Source organism: Rhinopithecus roxellana, chromosome 19 (genome assembly GCF_007565055.1).
Source record: "Rhinopithecus roxellana isolate Shanxi Qingling chromosome 19, ASM756505v1, whole genome shotgun sequence".
In the NCBI taxonomy this organism is placed as follows: domain Eukaryota; kingdom Metazoa; phylum Chordata; class Mammalia; order Primates; family Cercopithecidae; genus Rhinopithecus; species Rhinopithecus roxellana.
In genome coordinates, this window is record NC_044567.1 from 31,907,227 (window position 1) to 31,928,466 (window position 21,240).

General features: G+C 53.1%; 1 protein-coding gene across 1 annotated transcript; it reads right to left on the reverse strand.

Moving 5' to 3' along the window:
* Positions 1 to 280: 280 nt before the first annotated feature.
* CBX2 (chromobox 2) lies at positions 281 to 9,596 on the reverse strand. Its single transcript, XM_030924264.1, is given in 6 exon segments — positions 281 to 2,909; positions 2,911 to 4,044; positions 5,966 to 6,071; positions 8,373 to 8,438; positions 9,354 to 9,397; positions 9,472 to 9,596. Coding segments are annotated over 6 exon segments (1,593 nt in total). The 5' UTR covers positions 9,544 to 9,596; the 3' UTR covers positions 281 to 2,738.
* Between the last annotated feature and the right edge of the window lie 11,644 nt (positions 9,597 to 21,240).

Here is a 21,240-nt window from a genome sequence, read left to right on the forward strand (position 1 = left end):
CAGAGCCCTCTCCAACTAGGTCAGAATTTCGAGCGTAACCAAAACAAGGAACACTCTTTTTTGGTACAAAATATACATATAAAAATATGCCAACACCTCTAAGGAAGACAGACTGGCCACTGCTTCCTATTCAATACAGGAACAAACAAGATGGGGTTAACACACCATTACACACATACACACTGCCACAGTTCCTGTGGGACCTTTGGGAAAAAAGCAACAATGCATCTTGTCAGATGTGCCAGACACCTAGCTACACAAACACACACACACACATAAATAGCAGCAAATAAAAATAGAAAGTCTACTTTTATTTATTGGTAAACGTAAGACAACCAAGTCTGAGCATTCGGTGCAGTTCCCAGTGGTGGCCCTTGCCCTGCACACGTGCACACGCTCTTGAAGCACCAGGAAAAACACACGACACAGTAAGAAGGCAAAGTGGCTGGGAGTAAGGTATCTGCAGATTCAAACTTTGGGATTGAAGTAGCTGGTAAGCAGAAAGGCACCAAATCAGGGTCTGGAGAGACCCGGCTGCTGGGGAGGACAGGCAGCCAGGGACAGATCATTTCTCCAACAGCTCCTGGAAGGACAGAGTCACCCTAAGGGCTTGGAGAGCTGTTAGTCTGGCTTTGGAGCGTTGAAGGTAGCACAGCGCTCCGCAGGAAGGAGTCACAGGCTTGGCTGTCTGGGCACAAGGAAGCTGATGCCTGAGGCCCAGCATGCCAGGATCCACGCCTCCTCCCAGGCTGCGCAGTGAGCTGGAATCTCTCCCTCTCCTGTGGGGAGCAGCTCTTCCTTACTGTCTGCTTCCAGCCCTGGCCTAGCTATGTGGGACCCCAGCCCTTCAATTCACCGAGGCGGGCACCATTCCTGTGGCAGCCACCACCCCCACTGTGGGCTGGCCTTCAACGAAGCCATGGACATGGGTCCCTCCCCAAAGGCACACTGTTAAGATCAATTTGGCTACACCAAGGCCACCTCTTCCTATTTGGCACGGTGAGGTACTGGGGGGTCTTGCAGTCTGGTAGGCCTGTCCCCCGGAAAACAGAGCCCATTCTCGAAGTCTGGGCTGCTCCATGGAAGGGCAGCCTTTCCTACAGTCAGGCACTGGAATAGAGCCCCACGCTTGCTGGCTGACTCCATCCAATCAGACGAACAGAAAGTGACCACCCCACCCTCTTTTGTTTTTGGCATCACAAAGACCCAGTGACCAGATTGCCTGCCGCTGCCACCTCTGGGCTGCCCTTTCTGCCCAAGCTGCTCTCAGAACAGAAATCCTGATATTGGTCAGAAACCATACAATGTAGCTCACAATCTTGAGTTAACAGGGGCCTCAGGGCCAAGGCTGACAGATTCAGCTTCCCAGGGCCCTCTACCAGGTGGGTCCCCTAGAATTTGTCCAGCTTCCCAAATGGTAGAGGTAGAATTTTTCAGCTGGAAAGGAGCCAAGCAGGGAACGCCTAAAGGTGCGGGGGATTGTCAGGGAAAGTGATATTCCTGAAGGAACGCCTCATCCACTTGAGCAGGGCCCTGCACAGGCAGCAGGGAGTTGTGGGCAGGACCCACAGCACACACCTGCAGCACGGGCAGAGCCGACAGATGGGCCCATCGACTCACAAGTGCCAGCACTCCTGTCCTCCGGGGCAGTCTGTGGGCCATGAGGACAAAGCCAGTCCTTTATTAGCAAAAGGTAGATCCTGGGAGTGGAGGGAGGGGCTTGCTTGCCAAGGGTCCTGCCCACGGGACTCCCCTGGACCTGAGCACCTCCACTTTGGGTTTTCCTTGGGACACTGAACTCTGGGCTTTCTAGAAATGGAACATGCTTCAGTGGGCCTGGGGCAGGGGGTGGGTCTGGGTGTGGAAGGGGACTCAGGTCACTTCTCATTGGGACACGGGCAGGAAGGAGGGCAGCAGCCACAGCCTGCCTCTCCTGCTCCGAGGCGTGGAGGCTCTTCAGGTGGAACCTAGCTGTGGGACCACCCTCTCCCCACCCATGCTGGCTCGCAGGCTGTTTGGGGGCTGTGGATGCCACCCTGAATTGGGGCTAGATGGCCACAAAGCCAGCCTTTTAGGGCTCCTAGGCTTGCTCTACTCTAGCTGCCTGCCACTGTCCTTTCACAGTAAGGCCCCAGCCAGCCCCCAGCTGTCAGGGGCAAGCTCCCCACCCCACCACTGCAGGCTCAGGCAATGCCAGCCACGCCCGCCCCTGCTCATCCCATCTCCCAAAAGCTGCCACCAGGTGGAGGGAACACTAGTCCCACTGGCCTTGCCTCCCCACAATACTCTCTGCCCACCCCAGGGCTGAAAGCGAGATACACCAGACGTCCCCAGCTGACACCTCAGCCCCTGCGAGGCAGGGAGCAAAGCAGTGATTCAGTCACACAGGCCATGAGGAGCAGTTCAAATGCAGCCATGAAGAAGCCTGCTCTGTTCAAGACAGTCACCTTGAGCTACAGGTGCCACTGCATTTCCTGAGGCAAGAGAGGAAAGCGAAGAGGCCTGCAGAGGTAGGAACACGGTGGAGACCAACAAGGTAGTGAGACCCCCTGGCCTACCTCGCAGGACAGGGCAGGATGCAGGGAGAAGCCCCTTCCAAGTCTGCCCATCAAGGAGACCACCCGCTCCTCCTCCCCTGACCCAGACTCTTGAGGGGGCTTGGGCTGGGAATCAGTTAGCCAAGCAAAACCACAGGCAGCGAAGGGGAGTAGGAGCAGGCAGCTGGTGGCGCAGGGGATTCAGTAATGCCTCAGGCTGAAGAAGCCCACGCTGGTGGGAGACTCCTTCACTGTGACGGTGATGAGGTTGGCAGTGACGTCAGTGACAAAGACATGCTCGATGAGGCTGCGGGTGGGCTTCCAGTCCTGGCTGGTCTGAACGGACACTGACGGGTTCTGACCAGTGCTGGGTAGGTGAGGCAGAGTCCGGGTCAGAGTCCGAGCTGCTGCTCTCCTCGCCTGCGCTCATCTCTGGCAGTGTGGCTGCCTTGCGAGCTTCTCCAGGGGCTGTGCGGCTCTCCTGCCCACTGGGGGTAGCACTGCCCTTGACATAGTCCCTCTTGCTGGCAGGCGTGGGCGGTGCCACTGCTCTGGAGGCCAGCTTCTCACTTTTGCTTGTGTCGGTGGGCATGGCGGCCCCGCTGCCCCCAATGAGGCCACTCCCAGTGCCCTTCCCAGGGACTGGGTTGGTGGCTGGGACACCCTTGGTGGCAGTGGCATGGCGGGCGAGCAGACCCACCCCAGGCATGCCATTCTTGACACTTTGCAAGTCCAATACCTGGAGGCTCAGCTCCTGGGTGGGTGCTGACTGAGGGCCTGGGCACCCAGCAGGTACCCTGCTGGTACCATGGGTGTGTGGGGGGGCCCCTGTGCTCCCTACTTTCTGCTCCACAGCCCCGCTGCTGGGGGCCTTCGGGATTTTGCTTCCTGGAGGGCTCATTCCCAGCTCCCCTTTCTGCGTCCTCACCTTCAGGTCCAGCCCAAGGCCGCACTTGTTGGTGCCCTGGGCCTTCGGTGCCAACCTGCTGGCAGCCTGGCTTTGGGCCATGCGGTTCATGTAATGCACGATGGAGCTCTGCCAACTGATGCCACCCCGGCCGGGGCTACTGGCCATGCCCTTCATCAGGCTGGCCAGGTTCTCTGGGGTGGCCATGGCACCGGGGCTGCCGCAGGCCTCCTTGGCATGGGCCTTCAGAGCTGCCAGGCCTGCCACGGGGGCGCTGAGTGGAGGGGGTAGCTTGCTGGCTGGGGCCCCCAGATCCTTCCGGGCGGTCTTCAGCACCTTGGCCAGGCTCACGGGTCTTCGGGTTGCCTTCTGCTCTGGGGGCAGGGGCTTTCGTCCCCGCTTCTTCCGGATGGGATCCTTCAGCTCGGGTTTGGCCACCAGGATCTGGGCCTTCTTCTGAGGCACTGGGTGGGTGTCGCGGCCCCGGGGACCCCTCTTGGCATCTAAATCACTGTCATCCTCTTCATCCGAGGAAGAGGACGACGACGTAGAGGAAGAGGAAGAACTGCTGGACTTGGATTTAGAGGGAGCATCGGGTTCCTGAAAAAAGATAAAGGAGAAGTTGGCTGGGTGCAGTGGCTCACGCCTGTAATCCCAGCACTTTGGGAGGCTGAGGTGGGTGGATCACCTGAGGTCAGGAGTTCGAGACCAGCCTGGCCAACATAGTGATGCCGTCTCTACTAAAAATACAAAAATTAGCTGGGTGTGGGGGCACGTGCCTGTAGTCCCAGCTACTGCAGAGGCTGAGGCAGGAGAATTGCTTGAAATCGGGAGGTGGAGGCTGCAGCGAGCCGAGATTGTGCCACTGAACGCCAGCCTGGGTGACAGAGCAAGACTACGTCTCAAAGAAAAAAATAAATAAATAAAAGATAAGGTGTCACACCTCCACTGCCTGCTCCCAGGGTCCAGAGCGCCATGCTGTCCCCAAGGAACACTGGGCACCTTGCAGCCATCAACTCCTGTGGCTTCCAGACCAGAGAGGCAATCAGGAAGGAGCAACTTCTCACCATGCTCACAGTTCCATGAGAGGCAAAATCAAAGGTAAAATAGAGAGAAAAATAGGTGGCTCCTAAAAATGAAGTCAGAACAAGGACGGACGAAGTCCACACCATAACATCCAGGTCCACCATCAGCTTTCACGGGGAATGCAGATTTAGCTCCGGGCTGTAGAGCAGACGTTCAAAGAGAACGGTATCCAGAGCATCACACTTATCAGGACTCAGGAGGTTACAGGTCATATGAAGTAGCACACACAGCTTTGCAGCCTAAACCAACTGGGCTTCAGTATCCCCATTTCCCAGTCTGAGCCTTACAGGACACAGATAAACAAACCACTGTGCTCCTCGCCTTCTGGATGTCACCCCAAATATTAAATAAGGGTGTCCTCGTGTTTCATAGGCCTCCCATGCTGCCTGCTGGGTCAGAATTCTACAGCGTGTGCTTTAGGGAGTCAGATCCAACACTGCCTCCCTACCACCCCGTTCTCCCGACTTCAACAGGAGTGATCTCCTCAAACCTCCTCAAATAAGGCGTCAATCACTGCCTTGTAGCCACTCCTCAGTCGGCAGGACTTCTGCAGCCCCACCATCCTGCTCAAAAGGAAGATTTTCAAGACAATGTAAGGCCAGTGTAGACCACCCAACAAGATTCTACAGCAGAGAATCCCGTTCATTCAGGAAATTCTCCTGGAAAGGCGGGTTCTGTAAGTGACTGAGCTCGTGGCCACAACATGCGGAGGTCCATGGACAGTGCCGGGAGGAGGAAATCAAAGCAGCACCTGGGACTGAGGCCAGGCCCTCCTCCCCGATCCTGTCCTGCCTCACCTGTCCTCAGGGAAGGGAGGGGCCCCGCCACGGACCCCGGGGTGCCTGCACACCTGTGGTGGGGTGAGCCCATCACTGTAGCGGGGAGGGGTGACAGGACAGTACCGAGACGGCCGAAGCGCACCATCAGCCCACAGTACCTCTGCCCTCCTCCAAGGCCCCTTCCGGCACCCCCTGGCTACTGGGTCAGCCCTGCCTTTCCTGGCCATCTCGATTTAAGGTACACTCACAGGTGGGCCTGGAGTAGCCCAAAATCTTGGGCTTGTGGGTCACATCTAGTCGGCAATCCTATGAGAATCTACTGTATGCATGCTTCCTGTTCCTTTCTGGACCCCATGGGAGTGAAGAGTGCTTGTCAGTAGCAGTTTGACCCTGCCACCCAGCAGAGAGGCGTGCAAGACAGGCTGAAGCAGGAAGCCCCTGGGAGGGACGGGGAGGAACTCGCAGCCGGCTGGGGCACCTGGGCAGCAGAAGCTGAGAGGCAGGAAGAAAAGGGGCTCCTGTTTTCCGAGTAGAGGGACAGACTGTTGGCAGAAGTGCCACCCCCTTCCTGAGGGCCCCAAACCCTCCCTCTGCCTGCCCCCTACCCCAAGGGGGTGCTGGGAGGTGGGGTCAGTATGCCTGGCGCAGCCACCCACCTTGAGCTTGGAGCGCCGGCTGCAGGAGGACATGGCAGTGAGCTTCCTTGGCCGGCCTCTCGGCCTCTTGCCTCTCTTCCGGTTCTGCACTTCCTTCTCATGTTCCCTGAAGGCACACCACTCGTTAATGGGTGAGAAGCCCTAGTGCATACCCCTCCTATCACATGGGACTCTATGGCTTCCAGCACCCTATTCCTGTTGGCCTGTAATAGCTTAACCTGTTTGCTGCAAACACATCATCAAATGCCCAAGGCAGAGGTCAGGCCCCATTTTTTGCACTAGGGTCAGTAACCAGCCACCCTATTTCATTTGGGTAAGGACAAGCTGAAGAGAGGAAAGCAACGCTGGGAAAACGATGATATCCCAGTTTTCTCCGACCTCTCTTAAGACAGCTTCCTGCCGGTGCACTGCTGCGTGGAAATTCTAGCATATCCTAACCAGAAGTGGCTTCGGTGGCCACAGGGTCCAACCTCCTTACTTTCAATAGGAGAAGGAAGCCCAGGGCAAGGAGATGCCAGCAATCCCCTGGGCAGCTGCCTATGCATGAAACCCTCACCCAGGCAAGGAGCAACATGGGCCCTGCCCTCCAGCCTGCGCAGAGCCTGACTGCTGGCATATGACTCTCCTTGTTTCCTTTTTAAAAATACCTCTGTTCCTAAACTCTACTCTTGAGGGAGATAACAAAAGTGCCAAGTTCTGACGTAGGCAGGGCTCAATGCATGCCCCACCCGCAGTACCCCCCTGAAGAGCCTCCACACCTCCTGGGTCACGAAGCGCTAGTGAACCTCCAGCCCCCAGGGAAAGCTTGTATTTCAGGCTACTCTCAAGGGAAGGGGCCCTGGTGATTACACTGGGCAAACATCATCTCACTGGGGCCTGGAAGGCAACCTCCTCAACGCAGTTCTGATGAGTACCAGGCAAAGCTCATACTCCAATTAAGTACTGGTCCCTAACCCGAAATCTCCTAAAAGGCCAGTGAAGTGTTGCATGGATCTCCTCCGCTGAAATATTAACCTGTGGACCGCGTGCTGTGAGCCTGTGCGTCGCCAAGGGCCATACCCCCACCCCTCCAATACCAAGCAGGTAATGGCCAGCTCCTGGTGCCCAGAGGGAGCTAGCGTGTTGGTGGATGGAGAAGGCTGAACAGCCACCTTCTACGTTTTCTTTCTTCCACGATGCAATCCAAGCCACCCATGAGTTTTAAACTCTTGTTATCTCAGGTGTTTCTGCTCTAACCAAAACCAGTGGCAAGGGCACAATCTCTCTCAACTGTTAGGACACTGTGTTAGATGCAGAGAAATGTACCAGCCTCTGAAGTGGGTCAAGCCATTCCCCCACCCCAAGGCTCCCAGAACCCAGACAGGAAACAACACAAGACAATGGGGTGCCCTGACGATTTTCCAAAGGGATGTGAGCAAGCACAGGCTCCTCTTCTTTTTACTCGCCCCACCAGAAAACTCTTACTTGCCCACTGTCACGTCCCCTCTGGGAAGACCCAAAATGTTCTGCTACAGCGGAAAAAAGGGAACGCACCTTGCGCTACCAGAGAACAAACCTGCCAGATTGACCCTGGCTGGGAAAGACTCCAGCCACCAATTCTTCTGCCTCTATCCACAGGGCAAGTCCAGCCAGGGGAGCCAGGGGGAGCTATCAGTCAAACACCCCACGCCTTGCCATTGCTTGAGTAGCACTCCCCGGCCCTTCATGCTGGGGTGTGGTAGGCACATCCACTGTCCTCTCCTCACCACCCCTTGCCCTCGAACATCTCAAGGAGGCCTATCTCTTAACCCAAGCTTCCTACCTAAAAATAGAAATGACATCTAGAATGACAGAAACAAGTCTGGCCCAATCCGGTCCCACGGGGCTATATGGTACTGTATGCTGCAGGCCAGGACAAAATAAATGTTTCGTTCTTGAGAGACACCACAACAGGCACAAGTGCGTGTTGTGTTCCAGCTCCCTCTCTGAGCCTTCTCTTGCCTGATGGCACACGCGTGCAGGGCTGGAAGGGCAGGCCTGCATCACTGTGGCAAACCTGCTATCCTGTTTTTTTGTTAGCGCCATGTGCAAATCAGTCAGCAGAAAAGGCCAAGAGAAGCTACATCTTTATCTGAAGCAACTGAAAAAGTTGGTTTCTGCAAGTACGGCTGTCAGAAAAACCAAAGCAGAACTTACTTGGGGTCTTCTCAGGGATGGATACAGGCTGGCTGGGAGAAGGTGGGAGAGGGGCTGGCTGGGGACTTTTACAGCCAGTCACAGAGATGGCCCTGGAGACAATCTTGCTAAGGGACCTCAGACCACAGCACCAGCTCCAACCTCCGGGCAGGCGAGCAGCGCCCAGCACGACTCTGCAACCAGGCACCATCCCTCCCCCACGCCCTCCCCACAGTGCTGTCAGCGTCCTCACTTCTTCTGGAAGGCCAGGAGCAGCCTCGGGTCCAGGATGTTCTCCTCCGGCTCCCAGCTGTTATGTCTGCAAAGCAGAGGGCAGGGCAGCATTAGACGCCAGGCTGATGATCACGGCTTTGCAAAGCTGCCCGAGGGGGCTCGCCCTCACCGCTCCTCGACAGGCTGTAGCACCGTAGCACCATGGCACTTCTCAAAGTCCAAACCCAGGTTTTGGAGGCTGGCCATTCTCCACCAACCCAGCACTCTAACCTCAAACCCAAAGGGAAACTGCCGCTCCAACTCCCCAATTAAAACAAGGCCACAAGAGGACTCCCACAGTCTCAGCCTGGGAGAAAAATCCCAATAAAACGCAAAGTTGCAGAGAGGGAATCCCCCAAACCCTGGCCTGGAGCCAGAGAAGGAAGGGAAGGCAGGTCCAGGATGCTGGGAGGGGCACAGGCGCCCTGCCCGAGATACAGAACAATGTGGCGCGCGGGCCGGGGCACCTCGCGGGGTAGCGAAGAGCGCGGTCCGGGAAAACGGGGAAACGGGGCTGCAGGAGCAGCTGTGCACAGAGCCCCTTCCGGGGATGCCAAATCCCCTCCCTTCCATTAAAAGAAAGAAAAAAAAAAGAAACCCTACATCCATCAATAGGAAGCTCAGGTTACAGCAGAGAGAATCTAGCCAAGAGGAGGGGGGCTTGCACCCCGCGCCTCCCTCCTGGCCGGGGCGGGGGGTGGGGGGAGCGCGGCGCCGGGGCCGAGGAGGTTCCGGCGCGGGGGGCCGCCCAGCTCTGCACCCGCGGGCGTGTAAACAAAGGGCAACCTCGGGCCGGGCGGCCTCCGCCCCCTCAGAGCCGGAGGAGCCCGCGGGGACCCCGCGAACTTCCCGCTCAGCCCGCGGGCGCCCCCAGGCCCCCGGACGGCGCGGCCGAGGGCTCCACGTCCCCACCCCCGGGCGAAGGGGCGGCAGGGCGGGCGCAGCGTCGCGGGGGACTCACTTGGAGGACCAGCCACGCCACTTGACCAGGTACTCCAGCTTGCCCTGCGGGGAGAGAAGAGGGGCCGTGAGTAGACGGGCGGCAGGCGGCGGGAGGGGGCCGGGCGGGCCGCACGCACCTTGCGGAGCCGCTTGCTCAGGATGCACTCGGCGGCGAAGACCTGCTCGCCCACGCTGCTCAGCTCCTCCATACTGCACGGCAGCCCGCCCGACCGCGGCGCCTGCCGCCCGTAGCCTGGCCGCACCGCCGCGCGCCCCGCCGGCCGCACACAAAGCACCGCCCCCGCCTGGCGCCGGCCCGCCCCGCGCACGCGCACCGCCGCTCCGCGCCCGCGCCCAGGCCCGCCGCCCGCCCCCGCGCGCTGCCCAAATCCCGTGCGGGCCAATCAGCGAGGGGGGGCGGGCGCGGGGCGGGGCGGGGCGTGCATTGTCCGCGGCGGGCTGGGAGTCGCGCTCCGGCTGGGGGGTCCCGCGCGGGGTCCGGGGCGGGGGCCGGGGCCTTGGCCGGGGCGTGGGGGTGGGGGCGGGGGCGCGGGGGTAGGGGCGCGGGCGGCCCCCTGGCTGGGGGAGGAGGCGTCTAGGGGCTTCGGGTCTGAGGCGCCCACCGAGTACCGCGTGGTCCCCGGGGCGCGCCCGGCCTTGCTCCCAACTCCGTTTTCCGGGCAAAAAGCCATTGTTCTGGCTCTAAGGGAGGGAAGCGGGACGGGGCGCGGCGGCCGCTTCCTGCCCCCGCCTTCAAGGGGCGCTCCTCTGGGGCGCGCGGGGCCCCACCCTTCCCCGGCTTCTTGAACTGGCTTTTCCTCGGCGGTGGGGGAGTTTTGGACTAGAGCAAAACGGGTCGGGGGCTGGGGGAGGAAAGGAAGATGAAGTCCGGGGGAGGGGCCCACAAACCCCGGCAGCCCAGGCTTTTCCCCCCAAAGGCGAGAGAGGAAAATGCATTAACTGAAACTACCAAGCACTCTAAGAAAGAAGTAATACGAACTGCCCGGAGTTCTTATTAAACAGCTATGAAAAGTGGATCCAGTCAGTCCCCGAGTTTTAGGGCAAGTGTAGGTAGAAAGCCAGCTGCACCTTTTCTGTATTTGTTCCCCGATTTTGATGAAGTGGAGGGGGAGGGGGCGGTTTGCAGGGCTGTTCCTCACTTAGGACTAGGTCAGTAGTGGTCCGCCAGGGCTGGACAGCCGGCGTCCTTCGGATCAATTGTCCACGGTAGAAAAGGGTCAGGCCACGTTATGAAAGTGGGGGTGACCCCTTGTCCTCCCTGGGATCGTAGTCCGCAGGCTACCCTTTTATTCCGGTGTTAAGATTCTAATTCCATGAACAATCACCCTTTAAGTTATTTAGATTTTGAATCAGGACAACTGAAACACGTAATGAAAGAGACCTGAACCTTAACTTTATTCGTCTCAATGCAATCTAACTCCATGAAAGTTCGCTCTGCTTTTGTTGCTTACTTGAACACAGCTGCAAAGTTCTCTTTCTGTTGAGCAGATCCAAAAGTCGTTTATTGTTGTAGGAGACTGTCTCAATGTAATTGTGATCATCAAAACCATATTTATAAAGGGTTCTGCAGGAGAAATGTGTTTTTTTGTTTTAACAGAAAGGCCTACTGGAGAAAATACTGAAGCGTAGGAACCGATCTTTCCATTTATGGTGTGTTCTTCAGTTTCTTTGGTTAGGTAAGTTACATTCATTTGATTTCCTGGAGAGAACGTGCAAATTCAGATGTTGTTTGCAAAGAGGGCAGGAGAAAGGGAAACGTCCTTGGGGGGAAGGTGTTTGTTTACTCAGGGACAGAGGCAGTAAAGAATCCTTGTGTTGGGTTAAAACTGGCCTCTGGAGTGAAGGGATCCGCTAACAGCCTCTCTGCCCGGCTCCTTTTGTATCCCTGTCTTGTGCAGCTTGGCAGTAAATTGTGGAGTTGAGGGCAAAGGTGTATTTATTGTAATCCTGCAAATAGCTGGATCAGTTTCACATCACGTTTCCTTGCAGAATTCATCTTGGGTCTAAGATTTTGCCCTGGAAGTTTCCAGTTTCCTCTTTGACCCATGGTATGCTGGGATACTTGCTTGATTTCTTTTTAAATAAAAGAAGGCTTTCAAAAGGGAATGATTTCTTTGCCTAAGAAATAAATTTGCTAGAATTTGATACTAACACATTGAAAAATAAATCAGCGTCCTGGAAGGTTTAACGTGTACATCATCTACCCAACTGCAAACACTCAGTTTGGGTAAAATAATATTTAGATAATTCATCTGGAGAAACAAATATAATAGATTTGGCCAGAATGAAATAATCAGATACATACTGGGAGCGTGTGATCCAAAATCTGTGGCACATTCCCTAAAAACAAAGCTGGGAGTAGGCAGAAGGGAGGAATGACCCCAGCTAATCCAACTGTTTAAAACAAGCGGACGTCTTCCGTTTTGACTGTCATATTTTAAGAATTATTAAGACAACTTAAAACTAATTATTGTATTATTCATTCAACAGATAGTTAGCATGTACTATCAGGTGGGCACTACTAGATATCCAGTAGTATAAGACCGTAGCAGCAGCTCCATCTGTGGAACTTGTGTGGGTGATGGAAGTGGATGGACAGAGCCTCCATCCACTGTGTCCAGTGTGGTGGCCGTTAACCATCTGTGGCTGCTGAGCACTGGCAGTGTGGCTAGTGCCACTGAAGGATCGAATTTTAAATTGTATTTCATTTTATTCATTTCAGTGGGAATAGCCACATGTAGCTGGTGGTCACTGTACTGGACACTGTATAGGTCCACAGGAACGAGAGGGATCTGCTTTAAACATATTTTAAGTGAAAGTAATATGGTTACATAAATTAATCCTGGAATATGAATAGTTTACCTATGCTCACAGTTATGCATAATTATATACGAGAATGTTTAAAACACATACAAAAAAGATACTAAAAATCCAGGCACAGAGGAAGACATTCAGAGAGTACAAACTTTGTATAGTACTGAGTTCCTTTCTACGCAAGTGATAAGGATAAGTATTAACTTATTCATGTCTGAAATACTACTAAGAAAGCATAAGTATTTTCACGCTATGCTTGTGGATCGAAAATTAAAGATGCCAAAGCAAAGTGACTCACTCTGAAGTCGATGGAAAAGTCAGGAATTGAGATCAATCCAGTGACCCTGGATTTGGCAGCTAAAACTAGATAACAGTAGTTACTTCTTACCAAATAGTTTCAGAAAGCTCTTAGATTTTCTAAAAGTGCTGTTTCCCTACTGCCATCAGTGGCATTGGCTAAAAGGAGGAACCAGATACCACCACCAGCCGGTCTACATGGGATACACTCAGGATTTAGAATACATCACACATTTACATCACATTTAATATCTTATGTCATAGTTTGCCCCCAGCTCCTCTGCACATTTGCAAGACTAAGGTGTGACGTACAGGCTAGCTGTGTTAATGTTATGCCGTTTGTTTGTGTGTAATAGATAAATATTATGTATGCGAGACAGACCGTGCTTGTGTATCAGAACTCAAGTAAAAATAAGCACAGTTCAGGCGCTTGCAGGATTCCTCAAGAATTCAGGTTGCTTAAGGACCCCTGGACACACGATGCAAATGTCCGCCCCTGGATCCTGACCCAGGATACCCCAGAGGCAGCCCAGGGCTCTCAGCGTTTAGAACACCTTCTTACAAAGGGCAGCCTGCCCAATCCCTCGCTGTGCACATGAGGCAGATGAATACAAACTGTATCAGGTACAGGGCTGTGGAGCCTGGTCCTGCTGTTTCCCATGTTTGCCTGGGAGGGGCAAATGGGCAGGCTGTTATGGAAGTGGTGGAGAGCCTGCTTTTAGGAGGCCTTCCAGGGTCAAAGGCTGGAGCAACCCCTTATGCTCCTCGGATTCCCCTCACCCTCACCCACCAGGCCACCTAGCCCATTGCAGCACACCTAAAGACAGGCTCAGGCTGGAGGCCCCCCAACCCCTCCATGGATCCTGGAGGCAGGGCGTGGTTAAGGAACACAGTTACAGGAGGTGGGAAATGGACAATGAGCTCATTTTATGATGATAGTCCCCTTGCGGGAGGTCTCCGTTACATGAAGCTTTTCTTTTAAAGGGTGTCATTTATTAATTGTGCAATCAGATCGGTCCCTGATTCCAGTTTCTTACTATTAAAACAGTGCAGCAGTGACCATCTTTGTCTTCCCATATGCAAAGTACCAGCGTATCTACAGAGTAGCATGCACAGAGCTGTATTGAAGGGGTATGTCTTCTCTATGGGAGAAGGAAAAAAAAAAGGATACGTGGCTCTACTTTTTTAGTTAGCTATTACCAAACTGCCCTCCGAGGGTCTGCACTAATTCACACTCACACCTGGGTAGATGGGGTTGCCTCTGTCCCCCCTTCTCCGTAACTCTAGTAATTGCAAGTGATCTGGTGTTGTCTGAGCAACCTGATGCTCAGCTGGTCCAGCAGTTCAGTGCGCATGCCACCTTGGCTTTTTCCAAGACCTTTGCCTGGTGTCTGGTGCAGAATTGTTACAGTGCAAAACAGTTTTATGAGCGTAAGTTTCCAGGGTGAAATGCAGTATTTTCACAATTTAAAAAATAACAGGCCAGGCGCAGTGGCTCACACCTGTCATCTCAGCACTTTGGGAGGCTGAGGCGGGTGGATCATGAGGTCAGGAGTTCAAGACCAGCCTGGCTAAGATGGTGAAACCCAACCTCTACTAAAAATACAAAAATTAGCCGGGATTGGTGGCGTGTACCTGTAATCCCAGCTACTCGGGAGGCTGAAGCAGAGAATCGCTTGAGCCTGGGAGGCAGAGGTTACAGTGAGCCAAGATCGCACCACTGCACTCCAGCCTGGGTGACAGAGCGAGACTCCATCTCAAACAAACAAACAACAACAACAAAACAAACAATACCATACACTCACAAAGCTCTAAAATCTAGGAGTGAAACCCTTACTTAGAAACAAATGGTTCAGGGATTCTAAGTGATGAGAACAAGTGCACAGTTCCTGAGTCTGTTAATCGTTCCTCTCTCCTGGAGGTAGCCTCAACATCCTCTATAAATCCTTTGGGGACAACCCATGGGTTTCAAGATTGGAGAACTGCATTGCAAGACCCCCTGCAAATCGAACGCTTGTTCTATTTTACCGCCTTCGTCAGCTGAGTTACTTCTTGTCTGAAAGAACCCAAACATAGAAATGTTGTTTAATGTACACACAAAAAAGAAAGATCCTGTTGCTTTTTGGTGGGAGAGTGTAAAGATCTGTCCAAGAAATTCCTATTTAAAAAAAAAAAGACCCCTTTTTTCACCGTTGTTGGCAAAATTCTCACGAATAGAAGAACTGCAATTGGAGTCAGGGAAGTTTAGAAGAAGGGACTGGGAAATCCTGTTTTATAGGTGAGAAGAGGGTAGCCCAGAGCGTGTCCAGGTTCCCTGGGTGAGTGAGGGTCTGAGGCTGGGCTCCCACTGGGGCAGGGTGGCACCTCACCAGTGAGGCTGCGTCTCCTCCACCACCATCCACCTTGGTGGCTATCAGCTCAGCCACGAGAGTGGGGCACGCCCAGGTGACGAAATAAAAACGTTTAAGAAGGCCGGGCACGGTGGTCCACGCCTATAATCCCAGCGCTTTGGGAAGCTGAGGCAGGTGGATCATGAGGTCAGGAGTTCAAGACCAGCCTGGCCAACATGGTGAAACCCCATCTCTACTAAAAATACAAAAAAATTAGCTGGTGTGGTGGCGGGTGCCTGTTATCCCAGCTACTCGGGAGGCTGAGGTGGAGAATTGCTTGAACCGGGAGGCAGAGGTTGCACCGAGCCAAGATCGCGCCACTGCACCCCAGCCTGGGCGACAGGGTGAGACTCTGTCTCAGAAGAAAATAAACAAAACAAAAACAAAGGTTCGGGAGGATATATACTGAAAAGTCTTCCTCCTTCCCTGTCCCCAGCAACCTAGTTCCCCACTCTGCAGGCAGCAAACGTCTCTTCCTGGGGTCGCATCCAGAGAGGTGCGCCTGTCCTAGCAAGGGGCCTCAGGACATTTCTCATAGCTGCCCTCCTGCTTGCTTCTTTCTATCACAGGCACAGTGGCACGCCACCACAAGCTGCTCTGTGCCAGGCCTTTTTTTTTTTTTGAGATAGGATTTTCGCTCTTGTTGCCCAGGCTGGAGTGCAATGGCGCAATCTCGGCTAATCGCAACCTCTGCCTCCCGGGTTCAAGTGATTCTCCTGCCTCAACCTCCCAAGTAACTCGGATTACAGGAGTGCGCCACCACATCCGGTTACTTTTGTATTTTTAGTAGAGATGGGGTTTCTCCATATTGGTCAGGTTGGCCTCGAACTCCCGACCTCAGGCCTCCCAAAGTGCTGGGATTATAGGTGTGAGCCACCACGCCCAGCCATGCTGGGCCTTTTTTCTTAGCAGTATGGCCAGAAGGTCAGTTTCCATCCAATGGAGAGCCTACCCTTCTTTGCTAAACCTCTCCGTGGTATTCTGGGGTGGGGTGCTCCATAGTTTACAGATTATCTACCAGACCATGGCTGATAGATGGTGAGTTGTTTCCAGTGTTTAGCTTCTGCTGCTGTGAGTAGCATTTATTAAAAAAAAAAAAAAAAAAAAAGTTTCTTTGTAGAAACGCTGTGTTGCCTAGGCTAGAGTGCAGTGGCACGATCTTCGCTCGCTGCAACCTCCATCTCCCAGGTTCAAGTGATTCTCCTGCCTCAGCCTCCTGAATACCCGGAATGACAGGCCCACGCCACCACGCCTGGCTAATTTTTGTATTTTTTTAGTAAAGATGGGGGTCTTGCCATGTTGGCCAGGCTGGTCCTGAACTCCTGAGTTCAGGTGATCCACCCACCTTGGCCTCTCAAAGTGCTGGGATTACAGACAGGCCTGAGTCACTGCACCAAGCCATGATGTTTATTTTATTTTTTTTTTGGAGGCAGGGTCTTGCTCTGTCGCCCAGGTTGGAGTGCAGTGGCGTGATCATAGCTCACCACAGCCTTGACCTCCTGGGCTCATATGATCCACTTGCCTCAGTCTCTGAGGTAACTGGCATTACTAGATGTGTGCCACAAGACCTGGCTAATATTTTTATTTTTGTAGAAATTGGGGGTCTCACTATATTGCCCAGGCTGGTCTTGAACTCCTGGGCTCAAGAGATCCTCCTGCCTTCACCTCCCAGAGGGCTGGGGTTGCAGGTGTGAGCCACTGTGCATCAACATAATGTTAATTTAACTCACAAGGCACAGAAGTGTTTTTGGCAGCCTCAGCTCCTGTGGCCTGGCTTGTCCTCGCTGGACTCTGTATGTTTGGAAAGAATGGACTCCTGATGCTAGCAGGGATGGTCACTGTCTTTTGAGGCATGTTTATAGGATATTCCTCCTTGAGGCTGAAACCTTGTACTTTCCATATCCCTGCTACATCAGTAGGAAAGCCTGGGATTACAAGCGTACGCCACCATGCCCAGCTAACTTTTATATTTTTACTAGCAGAGTTTCGCCACATTGGCCAGGCTGGTCTCGAACTCCTGACCTCAAGTGATCTGCCTGCCTCGGCCTCCCAAAGTGCAGGGATTACAGGCATGAGCCACTGTGCCTGGCCTCACATTAATATTTCTTTGGGTTCAGTACAAGTTGAATCCTGTGGTCACTGCCTTTAGAGGCTCCTGTCCTGTGTAAATGCTGCTCATGGGGGCATGTGCACCACAGGATGGTGAATCTCAGCCCTCTGAAGCAGGGGAAGTAAGACAAAGTGAGATTGCATCCAGAGAGGAATGGGTGAGGGGAATTCAGGATTGAGGCGTGGTCATGAATCCTCACACTGCTCCTGCCAGCTCTGTGAGAGGCGGTGGCACAGGACATTTGTAGGATGCCCTGGAGGAGAAGGGTGGGCAGGAACTGGACCAGCAACGATGACAGAGCACAGAGGCTCCAGGCGCAGGGAAGCAAAGGGAATGACAAAAGCACAAGCAGAGCCCCTAGCCCAACCTAGAGAACAGGGTGCTCCAGAGAAATAGCCAATAGATAGAAATATCAGCATTCAAAGAGATTTATTGCAAGGCACTGGCTGATGTGATGGTGGGGTCTGGTGAGGCAAGTCCCAAACTGCAGGGCAAGCCTTCCTCAGAGGCAGCCGGGACGACTCGACAGGAGCTGGCGCTGCAGTCCACAGGCGGAGTTTCTTGTTCTCAATGAATTGATCAGGCCCACCCAGATTATTCGGGGTAACCTCCTCCACCTCAAGTCACAGCAGCGACTGGATTTGTGCTTGCCTGAGTACCTGGGGGCTGTGGCCTAGCCGGGGGGACACCTCAGCCTGATGGATCATCCCTGGGCTCAGCCCCTCAGTGCTCCTGCTGGTCATGCTGGGGTCACTCACGTGGCTTCAGCTTGGCTGGGGCTGGATGGCCTGGGATGACATTTCTTGCGTGGCTGGTGCTTGGTGCTGGCTGTTGGCGGGGCTGTCTGTCTGCAGCAGGCCAGCGTGGATCCTTTTTTCCGGGGCTCCAGTGGAAGCTGAGGTCCCATGTTTCCTGATGCCCCAGGGGCCACAGCAAGTTGCATGGAAGCCACGTGAGGTAAACTCCAACCTCTTGACCAGAGGGGTAGCAAATGAGTGACCATACAGGATCTGGAAGAATTTGTGGCCACTTTGGGGGTCATTTGTACCCTCTCCAGAGGGTAAGATCAGAAAACAGTTTAGCAACCACTGAGCCCAGCGCTGCTTGGATTGTGTTAAATGAGTGGAAGATTCTTAATTTCCTAGACTTGCAGGATGGGGCGCTGGCTATTCCCGTGGTGTATTTGCTCCGGCTGTCACAACAAAGTTCCATGGCTCGGGAGGCCTGTAGGGGCTCCCAGAAGTTAATTTTCTCACAATTCTGGAGACTGGAAGTTTTAGATCAAGATGTGGGCAGAGTTGGTTTCTTTTCTCCTTGGCTGTAGATGGTGTCTTCCCCCTGCGTCCTCACAGGGTCGTCCCTCTGTGCACATCTGTGTCCTCTTCTCCTCTTCTTTTTTTTGAGACAGTCTCGCTGGGTCGTCTGGGCTGGAGTACAGTGGTGCGATCTTGGCTTACTGCTACCTCCACCTCCCGGGTTCAAGTGATTCTTCTGCCTCAGCCTCCCGAGCAGCTGGGATTACAGGCACGTGCCGCCACGCCCAGCTAATTTTTGTATTTTTTGTAGAGACGGGGTTTCGCTATATTGGCCAGGCTGGTCTCGATCTCCTGACCTCAGGTGATCCACCCGCCTTGGCCTCCCAAAGTGCTGGGATTACAAGCGTGAGCCACCACGTCTGGCCTTCACCTCCTCTTCTCATAAGGAAACCAGTCCTGTTGGGTTAGGGCCACAATAATGACCTTATTTTAACTTAATTACATCGTTAAAGTTCCTTTCTCCAAATGCAGTCACTTTCTGAGCTGCTGGGAGTCAGGGCCTCAGCATGTGGATTTGGAGGGGGACGTGGTCTATCCCGTAGCACCAGATCTGTCCCCACCTCCTCCCTGCTTTGTGCTGTGCTGTCCTCATCACTTCATGACTCACATTTGTTGGTGCCCAGTGTGTGCCAGGCCCTGTGCTGAGTCTGTGTGTATGACTTCATGGAACCATTCTTCTTTCCCTGTAGCCACAAGAGGATCCTTCAGTCACTTCTGAGGACCATCACCAGGCAAACCAGCCCTTAGAATATTAATAGGGTTTGGCTGTGTCCCCACCCAAATCTCGTCTTGAATTGTAGCTCCTATAATCTCCACGTGCTGTGGGAGGGATCTGGTGGGAGGTCATTGAATCCTGGGGGTGGGGTTCCCCCCCCCGTTCCTGTGATCATGAATAAGCCTCACGGGATCTGATGTTTTTATAAAGGGCAGTTCCCCTCCACACGCGCTCTGCCTGCTGCCGTGTAAGACGTGACTTGGATCCTCCTTCGCCTTCCACCGTGATTGTGAGGCCTCCCCAGCTATGTGGAACTGTGAGTTCATTAAATCTCTTTCCTTTATAAATTACCCTGTCTCAGGTATGTCTTCATAGCAGTATGAATATGGACTAATACAAATATCCACATGGTCAGTTTCTGCTTCAGCATGAGAAGATATCACTCTATGTCTGATTGAACGCTGGATCCTGGTGGTTAGGGCCCAGGCCATATGAAAAATATTTATCAGAAAACAACTCCAACCCCAAAGAGATAAATGTGTGAGTTAGATGTAGGGATAATACAACTGTATGGTAGGACTGAAAAACTGGAAACAGTGTAAACCTTGAAAGAGAACAGGCATGTTAGGAGCGCTGGTGGAGTCAGCTGGGGTAAACCTAGGCGGTAGGGGGCTGGACCACACCGCTGTTAAGGACAGGTGGGTCTGCGTGTGTCCACAGGGAAAGGTCTCCAAGGTACATATTGTTTAAAAAGCTAAGTGTGGAACAATATTGTATTAGCTTGCTAGGGCTTGCAAACGACCACAAACTAGGTGGCTTCAAACAGCAGAAATTGGCCGGGTGCGGTGGCTCAAGCCTGTAATCCCAGCACTTTGGGAGGCCAAGACGGGCGGATCACGAGGTCAGGAGATCGAGACCATCCTGGCTAACAGGGTGAAACCCCGTCTCTACTAAAAAAAATACAAAAAACTAGCCGGGCGAGGTGGTGGGCGCCTGTAGTCCCAGCTACTCAGGAGGCTGAGGCAGGAGAATGGCGTAAACCCCGGGAGGCAGAACTTGCAGTGAGCTGAGATCCGGCCGCTGCACTCCAGCCTGGGCAGCAGAAGGAGACTGTCTCAAAAAAAAAAAAAAGCAGAAATCTATTCTCTCAAAGTCATAGAGGCCAGAGGTTTGAAAGCAAGGTGTGAGCAGGACCCCTCTCCCTCTGAAGACCCCAGGGAGGCTCCTTCCTTCTCTATTTTAGCTTCTGCAGGGGGTCACCTGTCACCTGCAGTCCTTGGTGCTGCTGGGTGCAGCGTAATTGCAGTCTCTGCCTGCTTGTTTGCATGGCCTTCCGCTGTGTGTCTCCACATTCCCTCTCCTTTTTCTTATCTAGATCCCAGTCATTGGATTTAGGGTCCATCCCAAATGCAGGACGATTTCGTCTAAAACCTGTAAGTTAATTACAGCTGCAAAGATCCTATATCCAAGTAAGGTCCTATTCAGAAGAACCAGCATTAGGATATGAACATCTCTTTTTTGGGAGGAATACTATACAAATAGATAAGATGTGATTTCTGTTGTGCAAACAAAAGAGATTTGTATGCTGTTAGATGTATGTAAATTTTCAGAGAGGAGACCCAAGACACCAACAATAGTGATTACTTTTGGAGGCAATGAAGAGAATCCTGATGTTTGGATTTGTGAACTATTCACAAATTTTTATCTTGCGCACGTATAACTACATATAAAGTACTGCTTCCTGAGTTATCTAGCTTTTGAGATCATGGATTACTTTGAGCTTCTTTATATTTTAATGTATGTTTTTTAAATGCTAATACATTTTACGAAGATTTTTACAATAAAAATATTCAGGCCCTGGTCTTCTCTGAATATATCCTGATGACTTCATTGCTAAGATAAATTACAGAAGACTCAAACATAGAAGACCCTGTTTATGGACTGGAAGATTCGTTACTTTTTTTTTCAGACAGAGTCTTGCTCTGTTACCCGGGCTGGAGTGCAATGGTATGATCTCGGCTCACTGCAACCTCTGCCTTCTGGGTTCAAGTGATTCTCCTGCCTCAGCCTCCTGAGTAGCTGGGATTACAGGTGCGCACCACCACGCCCAGCTAATTTTTGTAGAGACGGGGTTTCACCGTGTTGGTCAGGCTGGTCTCGAACTCCTGACATCGTGATCTGCCCATCTCGGCCTCCCAAAGTGTTGGGATTACAGGCGTGAGTCATTGTGCCTGGCTAGATCA